The sequence below is a fragment of the Macaca nemestrina genome, chromosome 4 (assembly GCF_043159975.1).
Source record: "Macaca nemestrina isolate mMacNem1 chromosome 4, mMacNem.hap1, whole genome shotgun sequence".
In the NCBI taxonomy this organism is placed as follows: Eukaryota; Metazoa; Chordata; class Mammalia; order Primates; family Cercopithecidae; genus Macaca; species Macaca nemestrina.
Window position 1 is genome coordinate 168,449,048 of NC_092128.1, and position 27,015 is coordinate 168,476,062.

The following is a 27,015-nucleotide window of genomic DNA, read 5'->3' on the forward strand; positions in this document are numbered from 1 at the left end:
AATGAGGTCTTTAAATATGTAACTGCCAAAAACCATCGATCAATAAAAGTTTCAAAAGATAAAACTCGGGAAACATCTCAAAAATTAAAAGACAAAGATATCTGTCCCCCGAAAATGAGAGAGAAGATTAGATACAAACAGAATTAATTCCAGTAGCCATTGTCAGACCAATCAAGGTTCCAGGAAAAAAGGGTTAGAGACAACAGAGTGGAAATGATTACAAATTAAATGGAAATAATTACAAATTAAAAGAGGAGGCTTTCCCTGAGCAGAAGGACTCAAATTTTCAGACTAAAATATTCCTCTATGAGCCAAATAGATTGATGAGTAAAGACCCACACCTGTGTTGCATGATTTTAGAATAAAAAAGTTAAAAAGAAAATTCTAAATATTCCCAGTTAGAAAACAAAATACAAGGTCACATGCAATGGAACAAGGATCAGTCTAGCATCAGACTTTTCATTGGCAACACTAGACACTAGACTACAATAAATCATGTCTTCAGAGTTCTAAAGCAGGAATTGGCAAATTATAACCCATGGACCAAATCCAGCCTGTGATCTCTTTGGGAAATGAAGATTTACTAGAATACAGCCACATTCATTCATTTACCTATTGTTTGTAGCTTCTTTTATGCTACAAAGGCTACACAGTTGAGGAGTTGTGGCAGAGATCATATGACAGGCAAAGCCTGTAACATTTACTATCTGGCTCTCTATAGAAGTCTCTTGATCCTTGCCCTGAAAGAAAATTATTCCCAACCTTTCAAATCATCCTGAAACCATGAGGGTAAGATATATTTATAAGTTTTTAAGAACTGAAAAATAAACCTATCATGTACTCTTAGAAAGTTATTAGAGAATAGACTGCACAAAGTGAAGGCATAAAACTGGAAAGGAAAGGACATGTAATCCACCAAACAATGGCTCTAACCTTAAAAAGTGGGAAAAGTGACGGGGTGGCAACCAAACAGGGGCAACTGGTCCGTAGCAGATTGGAAAGATAGAGGAGAGGTTTCCATTAAACATAAAACTTGACAGAATAGACATTGTGATGAAGAGCTCGGGGCAGGGAAGAAACACGGCTATGGTAAAGGCAACACTATTCAAAGACAGAACTCTATTATCCCTAATAATGTACACTATTAATGTAAATACTTACTATTGAGTTTCAACTCATCCTATAAGCAAACATGAAAGATTTAATATAGTTGAAAAACAGAAAGTAAATGTGATCAATCATTATAGTGTAAAAGTAAACCCATGCAGATAAAACATATCAAAAGGTGAAGAGGGGAGGAGACCTAAAGGAAAGTTCTTTTTGTCTTTGTAATATATTCATCTTACAAAATGGGTATGACTTCAAGGTCAAAAGTCATAAAGAGATACAATGGTAACCAATACAGAAATCAAAAGAGATGATAGAACCATACTGAGCAGAGGGAAAAGAGGAAGTGTGGGGTGCAAGTGAGCTAAAAGGTCTAAATCTGAAAACATGACAGTGACATAAACATGTTACTTATAAATATGATTGAAATGACCTGGAAAAAGTTTAATGTGTTTTAAATGACTGTTTTTTAAGTAAATTAAGAAAAGAGGAAAAAATATATACACAGTCTTTTATATGTACCTATATAGTTAACATTTCCCATGGTCTTCATCTTTCCTGTGAATCTGAGTTACCACCTGATGTCATTTTCTTTCTTTCTGAAGGCCTTCCTTTAACATTTCTTGTAGTGAAAGGTAGTTAGCAATGAATTTGCTCAGCTTTTGTTTATCTGGGAATGCCTCTATTTCACCTTCACTTTTGAGGAGTAGTTTGGTTGGCTGTAGAATTTAGTGGGCAGGTAAGCTCTCTGCCTCACCCACCACATTTCACTGTATTTCAGCCTCCATTGCTTCTGATGAGAAATCAGCTATCTACTATATATGGCTAATCCTCTGTATGTGATGAGATGCTTTTCTTTCACTGCTTTCAAGATTTCTTTCTTTTTTATGGTTATGATACGTTTATCTGTGGTGGGTTTTTTGTTTTTTTTCTTTTGAGATGGAGTCTCACTCTGTCACCCAAGCTGGAGTACAGTTGCACAATCTCCTCTTGCTGCAACCTCCGCCTCCCAGGTTCAAGCAATTGTGCTACCACAGTCTCCTGAGTAGTTGGGATTACAGGCAGGCGCCACCATGCCCAGCTAATTTTTTATATTTTTAGTAGAAATGGGGTTTCAACATGTTGGCCAGGCTAGTCTCAAACTCCTGGCCTCAAGTGATCTGCCTGCCTCAGCCTCCCAAAGTGCTGGGATTACAGGTGTGAGTCACCATGCCCAGCTATCTGTGATGCTCTTTACGTTTATACTACTTAGGATTTATTGAGATTCTTAGATTCTTAGAAAATGCTTTTCACCAAATTTGGGACATTTTAGGGTCATTATTTTTTCAAATTTTTTTTCTGTTCTTTCTCTCCCCTTTCCTTCTGGAACTCCTATTATCGGTACATTTTACATTGCCCTAAGGTTTCCTTTTTCCTTAATGTTTTTTTCTCCACATTTTTCATTTGAATTATTTCTGCTGATCTTTCTTCAAGTTCTCTTAATTTTTCCTCTGCCATCTTAAATTGGCTGTTGAAGCTGTCGAGTAAATTTTTATTTCAGTTATTTTATTTTTCAACTCTGGAATTTACTTTTTTTATACTTTCTGGTTCCCTTTCTATATTTCCTATATGTTAATTCATCATCATCATATTTTCCTTTCATTATTTGAATATAATTTCCTTTTAAGTCTTTGGACATATATATAAAACTTGGAAGATTTGTATATAACTTGCTTGGAAGTCTTCATCTGTAACCCAAATCATCTGGGTTCATTCAGAGCAGTTTCTATTGTTGACTGCTTGCTTTTTAATTAACTGAGTATAGAACATATTTTCCTGTTTCTCTGCATATCTTGAAAATTTTGTTTTAAAAGGTAAACATTTTTAAATATTATATTGTAGCAACTCTGGATTCCGTTTTATTTTTCTTAGGATTGTATTTTTAATAACTTTTTAATAATAACTTACCTAAACTTAAACTGTGAAATCACTAATATCTCTGCTGTTTTTTAATTATTTTTGCTTTTAGGCTATTTTCCTAAAGGTTTCTTCCCTTATGTACATAACTTAGTGGTAAGCCAATGCTGTGGGCACAGGTTGAACTCAAATACCTCATGTCTATAAGGCTCTCACCTCTGTCCATTGATTTTTATGTTGTTGCAAAATGTATTCAATATTCTCAAGTCTCTCTTGGCTTTCACATTTCACCAGGCTCTCTCAGGCCTCTTCCAAGTATGTATAGATTTCTAGTCAGCTGAGACTATATGAAGAGATTATCTCAGCTTTTCTATGGATTTCTCATTTCCAGGATCTCCCCATTAAATTTTCTGACTGGTCCACCATTCACCACCCGCCACCATCACTGTCCGGCTTACAAAGATACAGCTTTTCCCCATTTGGTACAAACCATGTCTACCCCTTTTAAACAAAGCAAAGCATTTTTGATGGAGGCAGGAGGCAGACAAATCCCTATGCAGACAGGGGCAGGTCCCCAGTGAAACCCAGCCTTCAAACCAAAGACAGTTTAAATTCTAGCTACAAGTCCTGGATAAATCCATGGACTGGATTGAGAACTTGTCTTCCTGTTCGGCATGCTTTCCTCTGATTGATCCCTACCCTTCACCTGTTTGCATCTACCTACTCTTCCCTAATTGGTGTTTTACACTGTCTTGCCCACCTTTGAGTGATATCTTTAACTTTTTTTGTATACTCACAAACCACTCAGCATGCACTCCCAATTCTGAGTCCATAAAAGCCCTAGACCCAGCCATACAGAGAGAGACTGCCCTACTTTGGCTGGGGGACCACCCTCACATCCCCCCTCCACTGAGGGCTGTTTCATCACTCAACAAAATTATTCTCTGCCCTCTTCACCCTTTGACTGTCAGCATAACCTCATTCTTATTGGATGCAGGAAAAGAATTGGGACCCCTCAAACACAGGTACAAAGAAGGCAGTTATGCTGTGGCCCTCTGCCCTCCACAAGCAGTGGTGGGGCACGATGGGAAGCAGTGGTGGGGCCAAGCCAGCCCTGGAACCCTGGGCCAGAGCACGGTGACAGACTGACAGAGCTGTTAACATGCTGCAGCCATCCATTAGGCTACGGACAGCAGGACTAAAACAGTTAGTTAACATGCTGTAACATCCCCTCTGGGGCTTTGGGGTCATGAGCACCCCTGCCTGGGTGCCACTGCATTCCCCCCATCTGGACACCAGAGTCCACTGTGGAAGTCACTTGTGACATGCCTGGTCCAGCCGCAAGCCCCACATGGAGTCTGCTCCTGTGCTGGTACTTGGAATGGCCAGCCGGATCCCACACTCACTCACTCACTCACTCACACACACCCTCCCACTAGGGGCTGAGGGCACAGTCACGGCAGCCATGGGATCTGCACCAGAGTGCAATCCAGGTGTGGCCCAGTGGGCTGAGTAGATGGGGTGTCTCCTGAGGCAAGTCCAGGCCCAAGAAAGGCCTGGGCAGAGGTGTCACCAGCCAGAAAATCCTGTGTTACTTTCACCTTATGACCAAATTAAATTCACTCCCTCTGGCAGCAAGCTGTTGGTTTTCAACATCATTCTAATGCTGGTAAAACTCTTATTCTTGCCAACTAACTTGGGGAAGAGGGAGTAGGCACAGTACCACTCAAAAACTAATAATAATAATAAAATTTTTTAAAAACCACACCCCTAATGTTCTCTTTGAAGTTCTAGCGGTTTTTTAAGAATAAGTGTTTCTCAATTTGTTATTTGCCTTTAGTTGATTTCCAGTGCCCAAACTCTTCACAGCTCCATAACTGGAAGTTCTTTACCCCAGAGAGATTTGAGAAAAAAATTGTACCTAAAAATGTAAGAACAGACTATTGTAAAACAAACCATGCACAAAAGTCAGCCACCTAGAAGTATTAAAAGTTATTTTTAAGTGCTTAAATAAGAAGAAATGTAAGCTTTAATTATGAGCTAATTAGAAATTAATAAAACCAGGACAACACACATAGAAACTAATGAAATTGAGACAAAATAGTACTCAAAGAAGTATTTCAGCTTTAAGTTTATTTATAAGAAATAGCCGGGCGCAGTGGCTCAAGCCTGTAATCCCAGCACTTTGGGAGGCCGAGACGGGCGGATCCTGAGGTCAGGAGATCGAGACCATCCTGGCTAACATGGTGAAACCCCGTCTCTACTAAAAAATACAAAAAACTAGCCGGGCACAGTGGCGGGCACCTGTAGTCCCAGATACTCGGGAGGCTGAGGCATGAGAATGGCATGAGCCCGGGAGGCAGAGCTTGCAGTGAGCTGAGATCCAGCCACTGCACTCCAGCATAGGCGACAGAGCGAGACTCCGTCTCAAAAAAAAAAAAAAGAAATAGAGAAAGAAATTAGAAACTCAAGAAATTAGAAAAAAGACAATAAAATAAACTAAAATAAAATAGAAGTAAGCAAAGCATAGAGCTAAAAAAGGGAAGTAATGAAATATGGAAGAGAGAATGAATCTTAGTAAATAAATCCAAGAACTATTTATTTAGAAAAGACCAATGAAACACCCAAACATCAAACAAGTCCAATGAATGAAAACCTCACTAAAATTTAAGCTCTATCAGTGCAGAGATGTTATTTGTTTGCCAATGTATTCCTAGCACCAAGAAAATTGTCTGGCACACATGAGTACTCTATAAATATTTTTTAAATGAAAGAATGAATGAACAAACGTTTTTTAAAATGTTAAGGCTATGAAAACAAATATGTAAGCAAATCCTTTAAATACTGTATACAATACTATAAATCTTATAAAGTAATAAACTCCTCAGAGACTCAAAAGCAGACTTAAATAAAAGCAGGTTTATACTAATCAGTCGTGGCTGCAATAGTTCTCTGTAACAAATAGCCCCAGTTCTTTAAAATAATAACCATATGTTTCATACTTGTAGGTCTGCAGGTTGGCTACAAATAAACTGTACTATGTTTGGCCACCCCATGACCAAATTCAGTTCAGCACCTCAGAGTTCCCTGACTCTGGGTTTTGGGCTCTAAGCCCCAGGCTACACACTAAAGGCTAGGTTCAGCTCTAGTTCATGTAGCTCCATGTTCGCCTTGGATCAGAGACTACTCATTGCACACTCTTCTCATGGCAGACCACAGAAGCAAAAGAGGCCAAGTCAAACCATGCAAGCATATGACTTGTACTTTAAATGCCTTCATCCACTAACATTCCATTGTGCAAAGGAAGACACTGGGGCAGGAAAATATGCTATACCCACTCTAGGGCACTGCACAGTCATATGGCAGAAAGAAGTAGTGATAGATTGAAAACAATCCAACCTGCAACAAAATCCAGCTTTACACATAATTAAAGATATGCAAAATAAGACCACATTGAGGTAACATCTTACTCATCCAACTGAAAAAAATTCTAAATATATTTTCTTTTTGAGGCTGTCAGGAAACAGCCATTCTCATACACTGATAGTTGGAATGCAAACTGATACAATCCTCTGGAAAGGAATTTAGTAATCCCATGAAAAGTTATATGTGCATTTATCCTTTAACCCAGCAATTCCATATCTAAATATCTATCCAAAAGATCCATCAGTGTGATAGTCAGTTTTAGGTATCAAATTGGCTAGGCTATAGTTCCCAGTTATTCAATCAAATGCCAATCTTGGTGTTGCTTTGAAGGTATTTTGTAGTGTGATGTCTATCATCAGCTTACTTTTAGTAAGAAAGATAATCCTAGATAATCTGAGTGGATCTGATTTATTCAGTTCAAAGGCCCTAAGAGCAGAACTGAGGTTTCCCTGAAGAAGAAAAAATTCTACCTGTAGACTACAGCTTCGGCTTGTGCCTGGGAGTTCTAACCTACCCTTTCCCATAGCCTGCCCTACATGTTTCAGACCTGTCTAGCCATCCCTAACAATCACACAAGCCCATTTCTTACAATAAATAGCCTGCTGCTGCTTCTTCTAGGGAGGAACCCTGACCGATACAATTGGTAAAAATACAAAAGACGTATTAGGTTGGTACAAAAGGTTGGCACATTGAAAGTAATGGCAAAAACCACAATTACTTTTGTGCCAACCTAATAAACAAAAGTACTCATTATAGCACTACTTGTAATTATAAAAAATTTTAAAACCACACAGATGTTCATCAATTTGGGGTCTATGATGGGAGAGTATGCAACTTTATTGAAAAATTATGACTATGTCTTCTGCTAGGGGATGATATCCAAGATATATTGTAAAGTAAGAAACAAAGATGGAGAAAAGTGTAGACAGCACACTGCCATTTATGTAACAGAAAGAAGCAAATATATAGAGAGAGACATAGATATATACATATTTATATGCACACATATACACATATATGCACATATTTTTTAATTGAGGGATATAGTGTAAAAATATTTTAAGGAAAAGAAAGAAGAAACAGAGAGGAGAAGACAGGAAAAGAAGGTAAAAATACCTTATTTAATAAATTTAACTTTGAAACCAGATAAATGAATTATGAAAATATAAAACAGAAATAACTCAAATAAAAAAGCAATACCTAAAAATTGAAAGTAAATTAAACAAGTAAACTTAATTTTGCATCAAATTAGCAGCAAACAGGAAGAAATAACTTCAAGTGACGTGAAGACAAAGTAATTGGACTGCAAAGTATTAAGCTGTTTTCAGTAATAATAGTACAGCAATAATATTGGTGCCATACATTCTGGTGTGTGTGTGCATGTGTGTGCGGTTTGGATGAAGCAAACATGTAGTTATATCGATCCTGTTGAGGGCCAGGATATTTGGCATCAGAGAGAAGAAATGCTAGTTTAGTATCAAATACTATATGATCTCATTTATAGGTAGAATCTAAAAAAGTTAAACTCATAGAGATGGAGAGTAGAACAATAACTGCCAGGGTCTGGTGGGGGTAGGGAAAATGAGGAGATGTTGGCCAAAGGGTACAAACATTCAGTTATAAAATGAACAAGTTCTGGGGATCTAATGTATAGCATGGATGGTGATGGATGTGTTAATTAATGTTATTGTGATAATCATGACACAATGTATACATAAAATTAAATCATCACGTGGTACACCTTGAATATATATAATCTTTGTCAATTAAATATTTTTAAATAAAAAAGAAAATGATTTTAAAAAGAAAAGGCTAATATCATGTGGTTCTAAATCTGAGTTAGAAATATTCATGAGAGGTGAGTTAATAAGGATTAATTGCATCAGTCTATTTCTGCATCTCTATAAAGAAATACCTGAGGTGACATAATTTATGTTTAAAAAGAGGTTTAATTGGCTCATGGTTCTGCAGACTATACAAGCATTGCTCCAGCATCTGCTTCTGGTGAGGGCCTCAGGAAGCTCCCAATCATAGCAGAAGATGAAGGGAGAGCAGGCAATGTCACCTAGCAAGAGAGAGAGTGGGTGTGGGGGAGGTGCCACCCTTTTTTAAACAACCAGGTCTCTTATGAACTGCCAGAGCAAGAACTCACTCATCACCAAGGAGATGGTACTAAACCATTCATGAGGGATCTGCTCCCACGATCCAAACACCTCTCATTAGGCCCCACCTCCAACATTGGGGATTACATTTCAGCATGAGATTTGGAGAGGACAAACATCCAAACTATCATTGTACCCCTGAGCCCCCAAATCTCATGTCCTTCTCACACTGCAAAACATAATCATCCTTTCTCAATAGTTCTTCCAAAGTCTTAACTTATTCCAGCATCAACTCAATCAAAAATCCCAAGTCAAAATTCTCATCTAGAGATGAGTTCCTTCCACCTATGAGCCTGTGAAGTCAAATACAAATTATTTATTTCCAAGATACAATGATGGTATAGGCATTGAGTAAATATTCCCATTCCAAATTGAAGAAATAGGCCAAAAGAAAAGGACAACAGACCCCACACAAGTCCTAAACCCAGCAAGGTAGTCATCAAATCTTAAAGCTCCAAAATAATCTCCTTTGACTTCATATTCCACAGCCAGCGCACATTTGGTGCAATGGGTGAACTCCCAAGGTCTTGGGCAGCTCCAACCCTGTGGCTTTGCAAGGTCCAACATGCATGGCTGCTCTCATGGGTTGGAGCTGAGTCTCTGCAGCTTTTCCAGGCTCAAGATACAAGCTGCTGGTGGCTCTACCAGTCTCAGGTCTGGAGGGTGGCAGCCCTGTTCCCACAGATCCACCAGGCAGTGCCCCAGTGGGGACTCCATGTGCAGGCTCCAACCTCACATTTCCCTTGGCACTGACCTAGTAGAAGTTCCCTGTGGGGGCTTCACCCCTGTAGCAGGCTTCTGCCTGGGCACCTAGCCTTTCCCATACATCCTCTGAAATCTAGGTGAAAGTTGCCAAGCCTCTTTCACTCTTGCATTTTATGAACCTGTAGATTTAACACCACATTGAGGCCATCAAGGCTTATGGCTTGCACTCTCCAAAGCAGCATTCTGAGTTGTACCTGTGGACCTTTGAGCTGAGGCTGGAGCCAGAGTTGCCTGAAGGCAGAGAACAGCATCCTGAGGCTGAGCAGGGCACCTATACCCTAGGCCTGGCCCCTGAAACCATTCTTTCCTCCTAAAACTCTGGGTCTGCAATGGGAGGGGCTGTCCTGAAGACTTCTGGAATGCCTTCAAAGCCTTTTTCCAATTGGTTTGGACATTAGCACTTGGCTTTAGTCATGCAAGCCTCTCTAGCAAGTGGTTGCTCTACAGGATCCCTCTCCGGAAAATACTTTTTTCCTCCTCTGTCACGTGGCTAGGCTACAAACTTTCCAAATGTTTATGTTCTGCTTCCCTTTCAAATATAAATTCTAACTTTAAGTCATTTATTTGTTTCCTTATCTGATTGCTGTTAGAAGCAGCCACTCCATTATTTGTTTGTTTGTTTGTTTGTTTTGGTTTGGTTTGGTTTTTTAAGATGGATTCTTTCTTTGTCACCCAGGCTGGAGTGCAGTGGCGCGATCTTGGCTCACTAAAACCTCTGCCTCCTAGGTTCAAGCAATTCACCTGCCTCAGCCTCCCAAGTAGCTGGGACTAAAGGTGTGCACCACCACACCCAGCTAATTTTTGTATTTTTAGTAGAGATGGGGATTTCTCCATGTTGGCCAGACTGATCTCAAACTCCTGACCTCAAGGGATCTGCCTACCTTAGCCTCCCAAATGCTGGGATTACAGGCATGAGCCACCATGCCCGGCACTACTTTATTCCTGAATGCTTTGCTGCTTAGAAATTTCTTCAACCAGATACCCTAAGTCATCAGTTTTAAGTTCAACCTTCCACAGATCCCTAGGACATGGACAAAATGTAACCGAGCTCTTTGCCAGAGCATAACATGGGTAACTTTTCCTCCAGTTCCCAATAACGTCCTCATTTCCATCTGAGACCTTGTCTGCCTAGACTTCACTGTCCATATATCCATCAGCATTTTGGTCACAACCATTTAACTAGTCTCCAAGAAATTTCAAACTTTCCCTCATCTTTCTATCTTGTGAATCTGCCTAAATCTGTCTTCTTCAATCTTCTGCCTGTTATCCAGTTCCAAAGCTGCTTCCACATCTTGAGGTATCTTTATAGCAATGCCCCACTCTTTGGTACCAATTTTCTGTATCAGAAAATTTTTGCATTGCTATAAAGAAATACTTGAAGCTGAGTAGTTTATTTTTATTAAAAATGTTTAATTGACTCAAGGTTCTGCAGGCTGTACAAGCATGGCTCCAGCATCTGCTCCTGGTGAGGGCCTCAGGAAGCTTATAATCATGGCAGAAAGTGCAGGGAGAGCAGACAATGTCACATGGCAAGACAGTGAGCAAGAGGTGGAGGTGGGGAGGTGCAATGTTCTTTCAAACAACCAGATCTCACATAAACTACCAGAGTAAGAACTCACTCATCACCAAGGAGATGGTACTAAGCAATTCATGAGGGATCTACCCCCATGAGGCATACACTTGTAACATTGGGGGTTACATTCCACATGAGATTTGGAGGGCACAGCATCTAAACTATATCAACTTGTCCAAGAATGGCTACCTGCAGGAGGAAGAAGCTGGTCTCTGCAAAGATCTATGAAAACAGATTATAACCCAGTCACTTGAAACAATCAATACTGTTCAAGACTTGGACCTCAGTATCCTATTGCTACTGTAAAACAAATTACCACAAACTTTATGGCTTAGAACAAGACAAATTTATTTCTTACAGTCTGAAAGTAAGAATTCTAAAATGGGTCAACAGAGCTGTGCTCCTTCTGGAGGCTCTAGTGGAGAATCTGTCTCTTGCCTTTTCCATCTTCTAGAAGCTGCCCACTTCCTTGGCTTGTGGGCCCCTTCCATCCTTAAAGCAATAACCAGGCAAGTCTTTCTCACATCACATTACTCTGACATAAACTCTTGCTTTCCTCTACCACATTTAATGACCCTTGTGATCACATTGGGCTCACCCAAATAATCTAAGATAATCTCTTAATGTTAAGGTCAGCTGATTAGCAAACATAATTCTATCTAGCACCCTCATTCCCACTTGCCAAGTAACATAACCTATTCGCAGGTTCCAGGAAGTAGGAGTTAGACATCTTCGAAGAGTCCACTGCTCTGTCTACCAAACTACCCACCCAGAACATGCCAGGAAAGAGGTGTGTTCTTCCCCAACTATGAAGGCTAATGTGGAGGAGTCTGTCACTAGTTTGTCATGTCATATGGCTGCAACCATAAAGCTGGGAACCTGGCCCTGATCACTTCAGGAGAATAGCAAATACTTCCCTAATCATGATCCTTAAAAGCCTCAAAGTCCAGAGGTGAAGTCACTATCCCAAAATCTAACACCTCGCCCTATCAGGTTGCTGTGACCTGCCTCAGAAGGTGAATGGTAACAGCAAGACTTAATTCCTGCTGCTGTCCTTGAGCACATCAATTTTCTCTGATACACATTAATCCAGCAAGTGTGGTGCTATTATTTGCTCCATGGAAACCAACTACAGGTTAGTGCTTCAAGCAACCAATCATGGTCAAACACAATGCTTAGACCCTGCTCTATTAGATAACTTTGGTGAGGGTAAGAAGGTGCTTAACACTCTGAAAAAATAAATTAAAAGTTTTGTTACAAAAGACAGTAATGCTGTGATGGCAAAGAGAACAACAACAGCAACAACAGAAAACAAACAAATAAACAACAACAAAAAAAACCCACACTGCATCCAGAACCCATTTCACAGAACCCAGAGAGACAGAAGCAGTAAGACTGATTTTGCAATTGGCTGCAGCAAAAATGGGTTACATCTAGCTGCTCCCATTGGGATGAAACAAAAAATTATCTTACTACCCTCATGGTACCTGGGCTTCCTATAACCCAGAATTAGTTACACAGGTAGCTGTTTCTAGAATCATGTTTGCATGTTGTATAACAGATTCTTTAAATTTAATAATATGCAGTCTATCCTGGATTTCCTTGTTCATCCTTGGGCACTTACATGGTCTCAGGATATTTAACTCCCTACAAGAATATGTTTGTATTTGCACACATTTTATTCTTCACAGGAGGCCGAAGTTGCTTACAGACTCTTATGCATCTTTTCTCCATATGAGGTTGAATCTTCTATTTTCCACAAATTGACCCAATGGGGATAGAACGCCTTGAATTCTTTCATGTCATTTCTCAATTAGAATAATTTGTGGATTCGATGTTCAAGTATGATGGTAAAGCGGCATGTACGTGTAGTAACAGTGGTTCATTTAATGGTTAGAGATTCAAGAAGAAAGAACAAAGCCCTTCAGGATTTAAGACTGTCAGAATTCAGACTACAGAGAACCAAGAGAGTTAAGGGTGTAAGTCTTAATCTGTGGGCAGTAGATGTATGTCCCAGCTCAAACTGTCAGGCAGAGAACAAATTCTTCCTTCCTCCACTTTTTGTTCTATTTGGGCTTTGAAAGGACTGGCTGATGCCCACCTACATGGAGAAGGGCAAATTGCTTTACTCAATCGACCAATTCAAATGCGAATTTTACCCAGGAACATCCTCACAAGCACACCTAGAAATAATGTTTCATAAAATATCTGGGCCCCTGTGGCACAGTCAAAGTGACACATCAAATTAACCATCACAGTGGCAATGCAATATTTTTAAATGAACAAAGAAGACAATAAATTATAATCATTAGAAATTTTAGTACTTCCTGATACAGTTCTAGTTATTTAACTTAAAACAAGTCAGGATCATAAGAGGTGCATAAATGCACTAAGTTAACAGGTGCTGAAGAATCAAAGATTCATAAGGTGAGGCAAAATGAAACTGCTATCTGAGTAGGATATATAAAAGATAAAGAATAATTCTTTATTCTTCATGTGGAGCTCAGGCTAAGACCATTTTTAGTTGTGATTCTTTTCTATTATAGTTAAGCTATTTTATTTATTATCAATAAAGCAGTTTTTCTGTGTGTGTCTATGTGTCTATACAGAACAATGTTACATTAGAACTTTTCAGGCAATAAACTTTAGTTTTAAAATATGTTGGCCAGGTGCTATGGCTCACACCTATAATCCCAGCACTTTGGGAGGCCAAGGTGGGAGAATCACTTAAGCCTATAGTTTGAAATCAGCCTGGGCAACAAAGTGAAGGCCCCATCTCTACAAAAAATCAAAACATTAGCCAGCATAGTGGCACACGCTTAGAGTCTCAGCTACTAGGAAGGCTGAGGCAGGACAATTGCTTGAGCCCAGGAGGTTGAGGCTACAGTGAGCTGTGTTTGTACCACTGCACTTAAGCCTGGGTGACAGAGCAAGATCCTGTCTCAAAATAAAATAAAATAAATTATAAAATTAAAAGCAACTATACATTAGAGCAAGGAACTAGGAGCAGGGTAGGACTTGACAGCCTGGGCTTGTCCTAATGACCCTGCTTCTCACTATCACCAGACCAAGGCTCTGACCATTCCTTTTCTCCAAGAAAAAACTCCTGGCTCCTGAGCATGGCTACAGGATCTTCGGATTTGTTTTTAACTGTAAACCTCACGTTTTGGTCCTTGAAGAACGCTAGACACCTCAGGGATAGAACAAAGCATCCAAGTGACAAAGCGCCAAGGCCAGGCCTTCACACCTAGGCCTCTTTTTCAGAGAAAATAAAGTGGGAGCCTGTCTAGACCATCTTTATCTTTTAATTGGGATCTGAGATATATTTTTCCAAGCTTAATGTTATTTACCTGAACATTTGTGTACAAATGGCCTTTAATATATATCCAGATAGATGACCTATCCAAATATGGCCTTTTATATATCCAGATAGATATAAAATAAGCATCCTACTATAGATGACCTATACAGATATGGCCTTTTATATATCCAGATAGACAGACAGGCAGACAGACAGACAGATAGATGGATAGATATAAAATAAGCATCCTGCTATAAAACTGCCATCACAATGTGGCATCACCACAGCCTAGTATGGCATTCCAGGGATAAGAAACTTCCGTGAGGCAGTGCCTATCCAGTTAGCCACCCTGCTGAGGATGTACCTCAATTAGAACTTCTGTGTGTGTGACATTGCCTTCTAAAGACATTCTAGCAGTGTGGTATTGGTGTATGGTGTGGGAAACACCAAAGATCTTCCCTACCAGAATAATTTGTAACCCTCCATGTGAGCACACACCGTATTCACCATTTTTGTATTGCTATAAAGAAATACCTGGGACTGAGTAATTTAGAAAAAAAAAAGAGGTTTAATTGACTTAACGGTTCTGCAGGCTGTACAGAAAGCATAGCACCAGCATGTGCTTCTGGGGAGGCCTCAGGAAGCTTCCATCATGGCAGAAGGCAAATGGGGAGCAGGCATATCCCATGGTAGAGCGCAAGAGAGAGAGACAGTTGTCAGGGGACGTGTCACACACTTTTACACGACCAGTTCTCATGTGAACTCAGAGCGAGAGCTCACTTATCACCAAGGGGATGGCCCATGCCATTCATGAGGGATCCACCCCCACAATCCAAACATCTCCAACTAGGCCCCACCTCCAACAAAAGGGATTACAATTCAACATGAGATTTGGGCGGGGACAAATATCCAAACTATATCACACACTTAGGAGGCTCTCCCATTATCACGTTGGGAACCTGCATTTAAATTAGAAAGTGAGAAGAAACATCTGGGGTTTGTACCCAAATCCCTTAAATTGGCATTGAGAGAAGGCTAGTAATACATCTATTATCTTGCCACTACCCAAGAGATGGTACTCACGAAACTGAACACTCAGGCACCAAACTTAGAGGAAATGATCACTTCATGTAAATGAGGTTGTCCCAACAGAAAGATAATTCACATCTCTGAACATCAAAGGACTCTGTGGGGTTCCAGTTACATTCCCACTGTGTAATACATGCTAATTCCTAGAGTGGAGGACCCATACTAGCAACAGCAGCGACCCGAGCCCTAGGGCCTGATGATCCGGCATCATGGATATTTGCTTGCTGTGCTTTGAGGAAGAAGGTATCTGTGGTAGGACAAGATTCTGATTTATATCAAGCTATATTCCTAAGATCTCTCTCATTACTTATTCTTTGGTCTCCTTTGGATCACCAGTTCCTCAACAAGAGGTGAAATTATTTGTAAAGAGACACTAAAGAGCTCACATTACTTTTTGAGAGAAGTCACGTAAGGTACACTTCTCATCTGGTTTCACCACTATGGGCAGTTCAATTTTACCGGCAAGAGAGAATTGTACTGCCCTAGAAAATTAGAGTTAGCAAAAGTATTCCCCCCACAGTTCTGTTTGCTGATTTTCTCAGAAACTGCCCTCTTACTGCCTAGAGAATATAAAATCAGAATGAACACAGTGGTTATTACCATGTAAATTCTTAAGACAGAGCCAGGCTCATTAATTTCCAGGAATACAACTAAAGCTACTGTGGTTGAAATACAGTAAAAATGAAAAATGCACAAACAAAGTCTGAAGGGTAAGTGGGATCCAGATGCTGTAAACCTGCAGATCAGGTTGGAGTTTACATTTATCCTGAGTGCTATGGCAAGTATGGCAGAATTTCAGGTAAGAATGTGGCAGCAGAGTTAGGTTTTTAAAAGACCACCCTGGCTATGTACGCATTATGGGAGGAAAAGGGAACAAAGCATGACAATTGTCCAAGCAAAAGAGGATGGTGGTTTGGACTAGAGTAGTAGCAGTAGAGACGGACACATGTAGGTGGAGTCAGGCTATGGTTTAGAGGTAGAGTCTATGAATTCTTAATGAACTGGATATGATGGAGTGACAGAACGTAAGAAATAACAGGTGCTCGAACAATAAAGCAGAAGGTGGCACCAATTACTGAGATGATCAAGATCATGGAGAAATAAATTTGACCATATAAATCAAGAGTTCTACCAACTGCCACCCTGGAAATCAATTTCTATTATTCTTCAAGTAGGGGCATTCATGAGTCAATATAATTTTATTAATCAACATTGTATTAGTCCATTCTCACACTGCTATTAAGGAAATACCTGAGACTGGGTAATTTACAAAGGAAAGAGGTTTAATTGGCTCATGGTTCTGCAGGCTGTCCAGAAAGCATGGTGCATCTGCTTCTGGGGAGGCCTCAGGAACCTCCAATCATAATGGAAGGGAAAGGCAGAGCAGGCACGTCACATGGTGAAAGCAGGAGCAAGACAGTGAGGCAGGAGGTGCCATATACTTTTAAATGACCAGATTTCATAAGAATTTACTCACTGTCATGAGGACAGAACCAAGCGGGATGGTCCTAAACCATTCATGAGAACTCTACTCCATGATCCAATCACCTCCCACTAGGCCCTACCTCCAAGGAGATTATATTTCAATATGAGATTTGGGCAGGGACTTATATCCAAACTATATAAACATATACCAAATATACCAAACACTGTATTTATTAGCATTCACAGACCCTTAATTTGTTAAGTCAAAACTGCACCCCTGTTTAGGTCATCTTTGAATATATACACTTGCTATTCTTCTGTTGGTCTTCTGTTTCCTAGCAAAGTTAATCTAATTCAGAACTTATTGATTAACTATCTTGCACCTAACACTAAATACTATGCTAAGTATTATGAGGAATAGTAATTTAGTAAATAAAACATGAATTCAGTTCTTGAACATGTTACATTTATGTTAGCAAGATAAAAACAAACACTGATAATGCAGCTGAATAAGAAAATCAAATGATACAGTATGAAATGCAACAGTGAATAATAGAGAAATCTGGGCCAGATGCAGTGGCTTATGCCTGTAATTCCAGTACTTTAGCTGCTGAGGTGGAAAGCTCACTTGAGGCCAGGAGTTCAAGACCAGCCTGGGCAGCATAACAAAACCCTGTCTCTACAAAGAATAAAATTTTTTTAAAAATTGGTTGGGCATGGTGGCACATGCTTGTAGTCCTAGCTACGTGGGAGGCTGAGGTGGGAGGATCACTTAAGGCTAGGAATGTGATGTTTCAGTGAGCTATGATTATGCCACTGAACTCATCCTGGGTGACAGAGAGAGACCCTGTCTCTAAAATAATAATAGAGAAATCTGATCATCAGTGCCATAAGAGTTTGGACAAAAAGTTTAGACTATGAAGGCTGGATAAATCAGGGAAGGTTTTTTTAGAAGAATAAACATACAGAACTCCAACAAAGAGCTGTGTTCAAAATACAGGATAGAAATCAGCATGACTAAAGTTTTGTTGTCTGATGATATCAAAGATACTGGTCACTTCTACAAAAAAAAAAGAATTTTAACTACACATTCCTTTGAGGCTTGAAGAAAATGTGGGAAACTGAGGTATTTCTTTTGTGTTTATCCACCTGAAAGTATTTTGTTATTTCAGAGATAACTGAGCCTGGAACTTATTTAGATGCATATGTTTTCTGTAAAATAGAATAATGTCAAGTGACCTCTTGAGTATGTTTGTATTAGTTTTATCATGTATCTGTTTACACGAATGATAATCTTGAAGCTCAAGGCTAGCTCATTTCCACAGTTTACTGCCCCTATTCATGCTATTCCCTTGGATTCACTTTGTCCCACACCCTAAACCTAGCACTGGGATAAGTTTAAAACTATATTCAACAGAATGAACATTAGAATGCTGTTCTTAAAACAGACCTGGAGATGAAAAAGGATTTAAAAGGCCATTGGGATAGTTGAATAATTTAAAAATAAAGCTTGGCAAAAAGAAAATTGAAATTATTTTATTTATTTTAAAAAAGCATACACCCCTGTAGAAATCACAGATGAGGCCCCAACAGAGACTGGTGAGATGCTTCTGACCAAGGACCCATGAGGGCTGTGATTGCCCAGAGGTACAGAGGATACCATTCTGAGGGCTCCAAAGATGGTCCCCACCTCTGTACGTTTCCCCTATAAATACTTTTTAAAAACTGAAAACAATGAAAAAGAAGAATACAAAAAGAAAGCCAAACACCATTTTTGTAGTCAGTGAGTGCTGTGGACTGAATTGTGCCTCCCCTCACATAATTCACATGTTGAAGCCCTAACCCCCGATATGATTGTATTTGGAGATAGGGCTTTTAGAATTAAGGTTAAAATGATGTCAGAAGGACGGTGTTCTAATCCAATAGGACTGGTGCCCTTGTAGGAGGAGGAAGAGAGAGATCTCTCTCTCTACATGCACACACTGAGGAAATCCCACGTGAGCCCATAGTGAGAAGGTGGCCATCTGCAAGCCAGGAAGAAGGCACGTCCTAGGCATCTAACCAGCTGGCACTTTGGTCTTAGACTTCCCAGCCTCCAGAACTGTGAGAAGTAAATTTCTGTCTTTTAACCACTAGTCTATCATATTTTGTTATGGAAACCCTAACAGGCTAATACAGGTTTTGATGCCAAGAAATGGAATGCTGCTATAACAAATACTCAAAAATGTTGAAGCAGCTTTGGAATTGAGTAATGCATAGGGGCTAGAAGAGTGTTGAGGTCCATGCTAGAAATACAGACATTAAAAGCAATTTCTGGTGAGGTTTCATATGGAAATAGAGAGTTGGAAAGAAAGCTTCAATCTTCTCAGTGAAAAGGTAAATACACATAAAGAGAATGTTGGCAGAAATATAGATGTTAATAGCTATTCTGGTGAGGTCTCAAATGAAAATGAGGAACATTCTATTGGAAACTAAAGAAAAAGTTACGCTTCTTAGATAGTGGCAAGGAACTTGGCTGAATTGTGACCATATTCTACTGTTTTGTGGAAGATAGAACTTGAAAGCAATGAAACTGGGTAGTTAACTGAGAGTATTTCTAAGCAGAGTGTTGAAGAAGTGGGTTTGTTCCTCCTGGCTGTTTTTAGGAATATGTGAAAGGAGAGAGGTTAATTGAAGAAGGGATTGTTGAGAAAAAAAAAAAAAAACAGGACTTGAATATTAGGAAAATTCTCAGTCTACCCATATTGCAAAAAATGAGAAAGCATGCTCTGAAGAGAACATCAAAGTGTAGCTGGATTATCACCTCATAAAGAGCTAATGAGATCATATGAGTAAAAATATTTTCCTTCTCAACTGAAGGGAACAGAGACTGAACAAAATGAAGGAAAGCTATTGAACTTCTCGGATTTGACCAGACAACAGAGCTATTTGGCTGCACACATATCCTATTCTTAAAGAAGAGGGGAAAATGACCCTGCAGGCAATCCAGAGGTCATCAGGGCCACCACCTTGGTTTCTAAAGGTCAGATCGTCTCCACTTGAAGTCTTGGAGGTGAGACCTCCAACTAGAGCCATGGGGGTGATGCCATCATCCCATTGGGTCTGAAGGACAGAGCATCAAACCAAAGAGAATTGTTCTTGAGCCTTTAGAACTAATGGAATTTGCCTCACTAAGTTTTTGGACTTGCTTGGGATGTATGACCTCTTCCTTCTTTTCTATTTCTCTTTTTTGAAATGGAAATGTTTACCCTATTCCTGTATTACCATTGTATTTTGGAAGCACATAACTTATCTGACTTGCTGGAGAGGAATTTTGCCTCAGGATGAATGAGAGCTGGAGTCTTATCCATATCTGATTTGGATGACATTTAGATGAGACTTTGGACTTCAGTTCATGTTGGACTTTTGTGGGCTATCAAGTTAAAATATATATATTTTGCACGTGAGAAGGAAGTAAATTTGGGGGCCATGGGCAATATGCTATGATCTAAATTGTGTTCCCCCACAACGTTGGTGTTCCCACCATCAACGGTGGATTGGATAAAGAAAATATTATATATACACACCATGGAATACTATGCAGTTATAAAAACAAAAACAAAATCATATCCTTTGCACAACATGGATGCAGCTGGAGGCCATTATCTTAAGCAATCACCAATAAAGCCCTAATCACCAATAAAAATTTGGAGATGGGGCTTTTTTCAGGAGGTAATTAATGAGGTTATAAGGCTAAGGCCCTAATCTAAACAGGAGTAGTGGTATTATAAAGATAGGGAGAGAGGTGGGTATATCTCTCCACATGCACCCACCAAGGAAAGGTCATATGAGAACATAGCAAGAAGGTGGTTGTCTGCAGGAAGAAAGTGCTCACCTAGAACTGAATCAGTTAGCACCCTGATCTTAGACTTCCTGCCTCCAGAATTGTGAGCAATAAATTTCTGTTATTTAAGTCATAGTATTTTGTGACAGTCCTAGGACTCATTCAATGAGCAATATGAGAGTATCACTGAGTTCTCAGCTTGGTTCCAGGTGCCTGATTTATACATTTTGGTCTTCAGGCAGAAAAAGAACACAAGAATAGATATTGCTGCCTCAAACTGTAAAAATTTTAGAAGTAAACCCAGATATCAAATTGGCAAAGAATTTAAGGCTAAGTCCTCAAAAGCAGTTGCAACAAAAGTAAAAATTGATAAATGGGACATAACTAAATTAAAGAGCTTCTGCACAGCAAAAGAAACTATCCACGGAGTAAACAGATGATAGACAGAATGGGAGAAAATATCTGCACACTATGCTTCTGACAAAGGTATAATATCCATAATCTATACGGAACTTAAATCAATGAGCAAAAACAACCCCATTAAAAAGTGGGTAAAGGACATGAACAGACACTTCTCAAAATAAGTCATACAAGCAGACAACAAACATATGAAAAAATGTTCATCACAACTAATCATCAGAGAATGCAACTCAAAACCACAATGAGATACCATGTCACACCAGTCAGAATGGCTATTATTATAAAGCCCAAAAATAAAAGATGTTGGTGAGGTTGCAGAAAACAAAGGAATAACTATACGCTGTTTATGGGGATTTAAATTACTTCAGCCACTATAGAAAGCAGTTTGGATATCTCTTAAAGAACTAAAAATAGAACTACCATTCAACCCAGCAATCCCATTCTGAGTATATACCCAAAGGGAAATAAATTGTCCTACCAAAAAGGCACATGCACTTGTATGTTCACTCCAGCACTATTCACAATAACAAAGACATGAAATCAGTCTAGATGTCCATCAGTGGTGGATTGGATAAAGAAAATATGATATATATACACAGCATGGAATACTATGCAGCTATTAAAAAAAAAACAAAATCATATCCTTTGCACAACATGGATGCAGCTGGAGGCCATTATCTTAAGCAAATTAATGCAGAAACAGAAAATCAAAGACTACATGTTCTCACTTATAAGTGGGAAATAAACATTAAGTACACAGCGCCGGGCATGGTGGCTTATGCCTGTAATCGTAGCACTTAGAGAGGCCGAGGTGGGTGGGTCACTTGAGGCCAGGAGCTCAAGACCAGCCTGGCCAACATGGATAAACCCTGTCTCTACTTAAAAATACAAAAATTAGCCTGGCATGGTGGTGTACACCTGTAGTCCCAGCTACTCAGGAGGCTGAGGCATGAGAATTGCTTGAGCCTGGGAAGCAGAGGTTACAGTGAGCACTCCAGTCCAGGCAACAGAGCAAGACTTTGTCTCAAAAAAAAGCGGGGGGTACACATGGACATAAAAATGGGAATAATGGACACTGGAGACTATAAGATAGGGGAGGGAGCGCAGCAAGGGATGAAAAACTGCTTACTAGGTACTATGCTCACTACCCGGGTGATGGGTTTAATTGTACCCCAAATCTCAGCATCACACAATATACCCTCATAACAAACCTGCACACATACTCCCTGAATATAAAAGTTGAAAAAAATAAAAACAGACACTGTTGGTACTCAGAGAAGTCTCCCCAGTTATTTCAGAGAGGAAGGACGGGGGAAATAAGACAGTGTAGAGTAATTTACTACAGGTGACTCATCAATTCACAAACTGAAGCTTGAAACACTGAGCCAGGCCAGTTGAGATAAGAATATGGTTGAGGTCAGATACTGAGGGAAGTGAGCGCTATGGGGGGGCAGGAGGAGGAATTTTCTCTATATGTGATGTGATGATGATGACATCTGTATGGAAGCAGAATAGTTACCTTCCAAGGTTGTTCATGAACCAAAATATTTTGAGAATCTTGGTCCTTTCCCCAGAATCTAACTTTTCCTCCATTATACGAAAATTTCCAAAAGACTGTGAAAACCTGGCTTCCCAAAATGTTCACATGAAGAAATGAGCCAAGAGCAAAACCTCTGCATTATCGAAAACTTTAAATTTTATGAAAAAAGTTATCTATGTAAGGCAGTGTATGTACAGACAAAAGAATTCTTAAGAGGCATTTGATGGGCACAAATGATTAAACAATTAGACCATAGCTAAAAAGAGCCTGTAACTCACTGCAGAAAACACTGGTCTCCTTTGCAGAGGTTTGACTTTATTCCACTGTGCCTTCTGGAGGGGTGAATGGGAAAGATAAAGTTGAGAGGTTAATTCTCTGTAATTTGTAAATTTCACCTATTTGATGGAGAGAGAGAGAAAAAAAAAGCCGCTCCTTTACCCTCTGAAGGGAAAGGCATCCCAGCATTTAAGAGTATCACATAGGCCGGGCGCGGTGGCTCACAACTGTAATCCCAGCACTTTGGGAGGCCGAGGCAGGCGGATCACGAGGTCAGGAGATCGAGACCATCCTGGCGAACACAGTGAAACCCCGTCTCTACTAAAAATACAAAAAAATTAGCCAGGCGAGGTGGTGGGCACCTGTAGTCCAGCTTCTCGGGAGGCTGAGGCAGGAGAATGGCATGAACCCGCGAGGCGGCGGAGCTTGCAGTGAGTGGAGATGGGGCCACTGCACTCCAGCCTAGGTGAGAGCAAGACTCCGTCTCAAAAAAAAAAAAAAAAAAAGAAAAAAAGAAAAAAAAAGAGTATCACATAATACGCCAAAGCAGCAACCCATTTACAGAGGAAACGTGGGTGAAAACAACATAGACCAGAATTGGGCTTCCAAATGTTATAAACAGTGAAAGGAATAAAAATTAAATTATGACAGAAAAAACTCTCTGATGTTTTCTCTGTGAAAAATAAAAACAAACACTCTTTATGAAGTCTGAACATCTTATGAAGGCTACATTTTTTTTAGCCTCAGGCACTAATTATGGTTGCGCCACTGATGGGGTCCAAAGGAAGCCAACTCAGCTCGTTTCATCCTGAGGGATGGAGAGCAACCACAAGTTTACAAAATAATTAATTATCTCCATGTTATTGTACAACAGGGTAAACAGTGAACTGAAACCTTGCGCCACAATAAATAAGCTGGTCAAGCCTGAAATGTGGGTCTATTTCTTCACTCACCATCTCTGTCTTACATTCTTCCGAAGGGCTGAGCTTCAAGATCGTTGAGTACTAAACCTCCAGAAACTATTTTTATTTTTTTCTACCACTTATTTTTTTTTAAGGAGAGAGATTGGAGGCTGGTTCCTAATCATTCCGTGTGGTTATTGTTGGTTTCTGTAGAATTTCAGGAAACTATGATGTTTTTAGCAAGACTTCATCATTGATCTGTAGCTGTGCCAGTTGTCACAATCTATTCATCATTATTGATATTAAGTAATATCAACAAGTGCCACTCTTATCTGGAAGGTCATTGATGTGAGCTGCTCAGTCTCTGGAGGGTAAGATGAGGGATGAGAACACAGCCCCATCAGCCCTGGAGACACATCCATATTACTTTGCGAGGGCTGCTGTGACAGAGTACCGCAAACTGGGTAGTTTAAACAACAGAAAGTTATTGCCTTTCAGTTCTGTGAGCTGAAGTCCAAGATCAAGATGTCAATAGGATTGATTCCTTTTCAGAGCTGTGAGGGAAGGATCTGTTCCAAGCCCCTGTCCTTGGCTTGTAGATGGCCATCTTTTCCCAATGTTTCTTCACCCTGTCTTCCTTCTATATGTGTTTCTTTCTCTACACATCATGTTCTTTTTCTAAGAACACCAGTCCTATTGGATTAGGAGCCAACCCTATTTTAATATGACCTCATCTTGACTAATTACATCCACAAAGGCCCTGTTTCCAAATAAGGTTATATTCTGAAGTACTGGGTGGTCTATGGCCATACCACCCCATACACACCCGATCTCATCTGAAGTATTAGGTGTTAGGACATCAATATATGAATTTGGGAGGTGGGGGAAGGGGGACACAATTCAGCCCACAACAACATCCATGGGATAATACTTGTCCCGGCAGGTGGGCAGGTGGCCAGCCCTTACTTTCTCAAGCTATCCATTTGGAGCAGGTCCTTTTTTTTTTTTTTTTTTTGAAACAGAGTCTCTCTCTGTTGCCCAGGCTGGAATGCAGTGGTGTGATCTTGGCTCACTGCAAGCTCCACCTCCCAGGTTCACGCCATTCTCCTGCCTCAGCCTCCTGAGTAGCTGGGACTACAGGCACCTGCCACCACGTCTGGCTAATTTTTTTTTTTTATGTATTTTTAGTAAAGACAGGGTTTCACTGTGTTAGTCAGGATGGTCTCGATCTCCTGACCTCGTGATCCACATGCCTTGGCCTCCCAAAGTGCTGGGATTACAGGCGTGAGCCACTGCACCCAGCCTGGAGCAGGTATTTTTTATCCATCACCTTATTTAATCATCATATCCCTCTTAGTCTGCTAGGGCTGCCATAAGAAAATACCATAGACTGGGTGGCTGATACAACAACAATTTATTTTCTCACATTCTGGAGGCTAGAAAGTTCCAGATCAAGGTCCTGTGGGGTTTGGTTTCTGGTGAGGACTCTCTTCCTGGCTTACAGGAAACCACCATCCCATTGTGTGCTCACATGACCTCTGCTTTGACTGATCTCTGACAGAAAGGGAATTCTGGTGTCTCTTCCTCTTCTCATAAGGGCACTAGCTCTATGGGATTAGAGATCCACCCTTTTGACCTCATTTAACCTTTATCACCTCCTCACAGGCCCTATCTCCAAATGGGGATAACATTGGGGGTTAGGGCTTCAACATATGAAGTTGAGGAGAACATGATTCAGTCTACAGTAATCCCTAATGGGAGACAACATCATTGTCATTTATAGGAAGCTGAGACACAGAAAGGTTAACCTTCAGATTCCACAGCTAGAATTAGTGTAAAATGCAGGTGTATTTGACTCCTAAAACCCATTTCTCCATCCACTATTCTGGATGTCTCAAACTGGGACCTAAAATGGGGAGGTTTGCACATGACCTGAAATTACTTCCATCACTGGGGGAAGGAAGGATTGAGCAATTTCCTGCTCCTATTAAAGTGAATTATACAAACTTGTCATTCTAGGGATGAAAGGTCATCCTAGAATTGCCTATGGGCGATTTCATACAGTTCAATCTAGAATGAGAAATGGGAAATTCAGAAAGGCCTTGCAGGGCTTTCTGACCATGCATCCTTGTCACATGCCCCACTGCACAACTTCCCCAGCTCCTCGATGTCACATGGATCTGGAAAGCAGGGAGACTGGACTATGGAGCCAGCCCTCCAGGGTTGGAACTGAGTTTGAATCTCTGCTTGACTACTTACTAGGACCTAAGGTAACATGTTTAATCTCTCTGTGCTCAGTTTCCTCATCTGGAAACAGAAATTATAATGCTCCTCCCTCATATGATCATAGTGAGGACTGAAAGAGTTAATGCATATAAGGAGTGTTTGGGCAGGATCTGGCACACGGCAAATGCTTTATAAGTGTTAGTTGTTATCATCATGATTATTCTTGTCTGAATTATAAGGAAGAGAAAAAGTATGTATCTTAAGAATAGAGGATTTTAAAATGCTCCCAAGTTCCTTAACCAACCTGAGCCATCTGTAAATTAAGTACTATGGGATTTCCAGCTCTGACATGTATTCAGGGGTCCTAGAAACTGACATCAGTTTAATACAAACTATTCTAAAATGTCGTGTGCCCTTGACAGGGAGGTCCAAGTACTGGATACTTGCAATGCAATCCAGCAGTGGCCCCGTCTTTCTTACAAAAAGGCCCCAGTCACATGATGATGAGGCTAGATCTATTCCTGTCCTCCGTCTCTTGCTCATATTTCCTTCTTCTTCAAGGTCTAAACGTTTATTGAACTGATACTCATGAATGAGTTACTCGACTAGGCTTGCAGGATAAACTTGCCAGGCTTTACATCTATTTGTTCCTTTCCATCCCCCAAAATCAAATGGCTGCTCCAGGAAAATGTTCCCCTTGTGGCAGGGTCCGGGAGAAAAGAGAGAGGAAAAATTAAAACGACTGAAGGCCCATGTGCTCCAGGAATATGTCCTGGAGATGGCAGTGGAGGGCAAGGGGAGAATGTTGGTAAGGTTAAAATTTTTAAAGTTTCAGGTCCTGTATCTTGACATCCCAAGTATAAATGCGGGTACCAGACACAGTACAAACGTTCTCAAAGCCCAGTTACATATTCCAAACCAAACGCGGGCTCTTGAAGGGTGATGAGGTAGGGATGAAATACAGGATCGCCTGAAGACCATTTCTTCCTCTCTCAGGGACCTGCTTGGCTCCAGCTGATTCGGTCGAGGAGGAAAACCTCCCACTTGCTCCTCTCGGGCTCCCTGCATGGAGAGAGTAGAGACA

At 40.2% G+C, this 27,015-nt stretch overlaps 1 protein-coding gene across 19 annotated transcripts in view; it reads right to left on the reverse strand.

Annotated features, from left to right (window-relative positions):
* LOC105472815 (mitochondrial ribosomal protein L39) overlaps positions 1-27,015 on the reverse strand; it is a 262,274-nt gene that overhangs the window by 166,516 nt on the left and 68,743 nt on the right. The window contains exon 10 of one of the 19 annotated variants that reach the window (XM_071095516.1): positions 1,584-26,993. The exons of 17 other annotated variants lie outside the window; for them this stretch is intronic. In XM_071095516.1, the coding sequence (XP_070951617.1) occupies positions 26,763-26,993 (231 nt within the window). In that variant the 3' untranslated portion in view covers positions 1,584-26,762. Of the gene's footprint in view, positions 1-1,583; positions 26,994-27,015 lie in introns of those variants that run through there. One more of the 19 variants, XM_011726355.3, reaches the window with a different exon arrangement.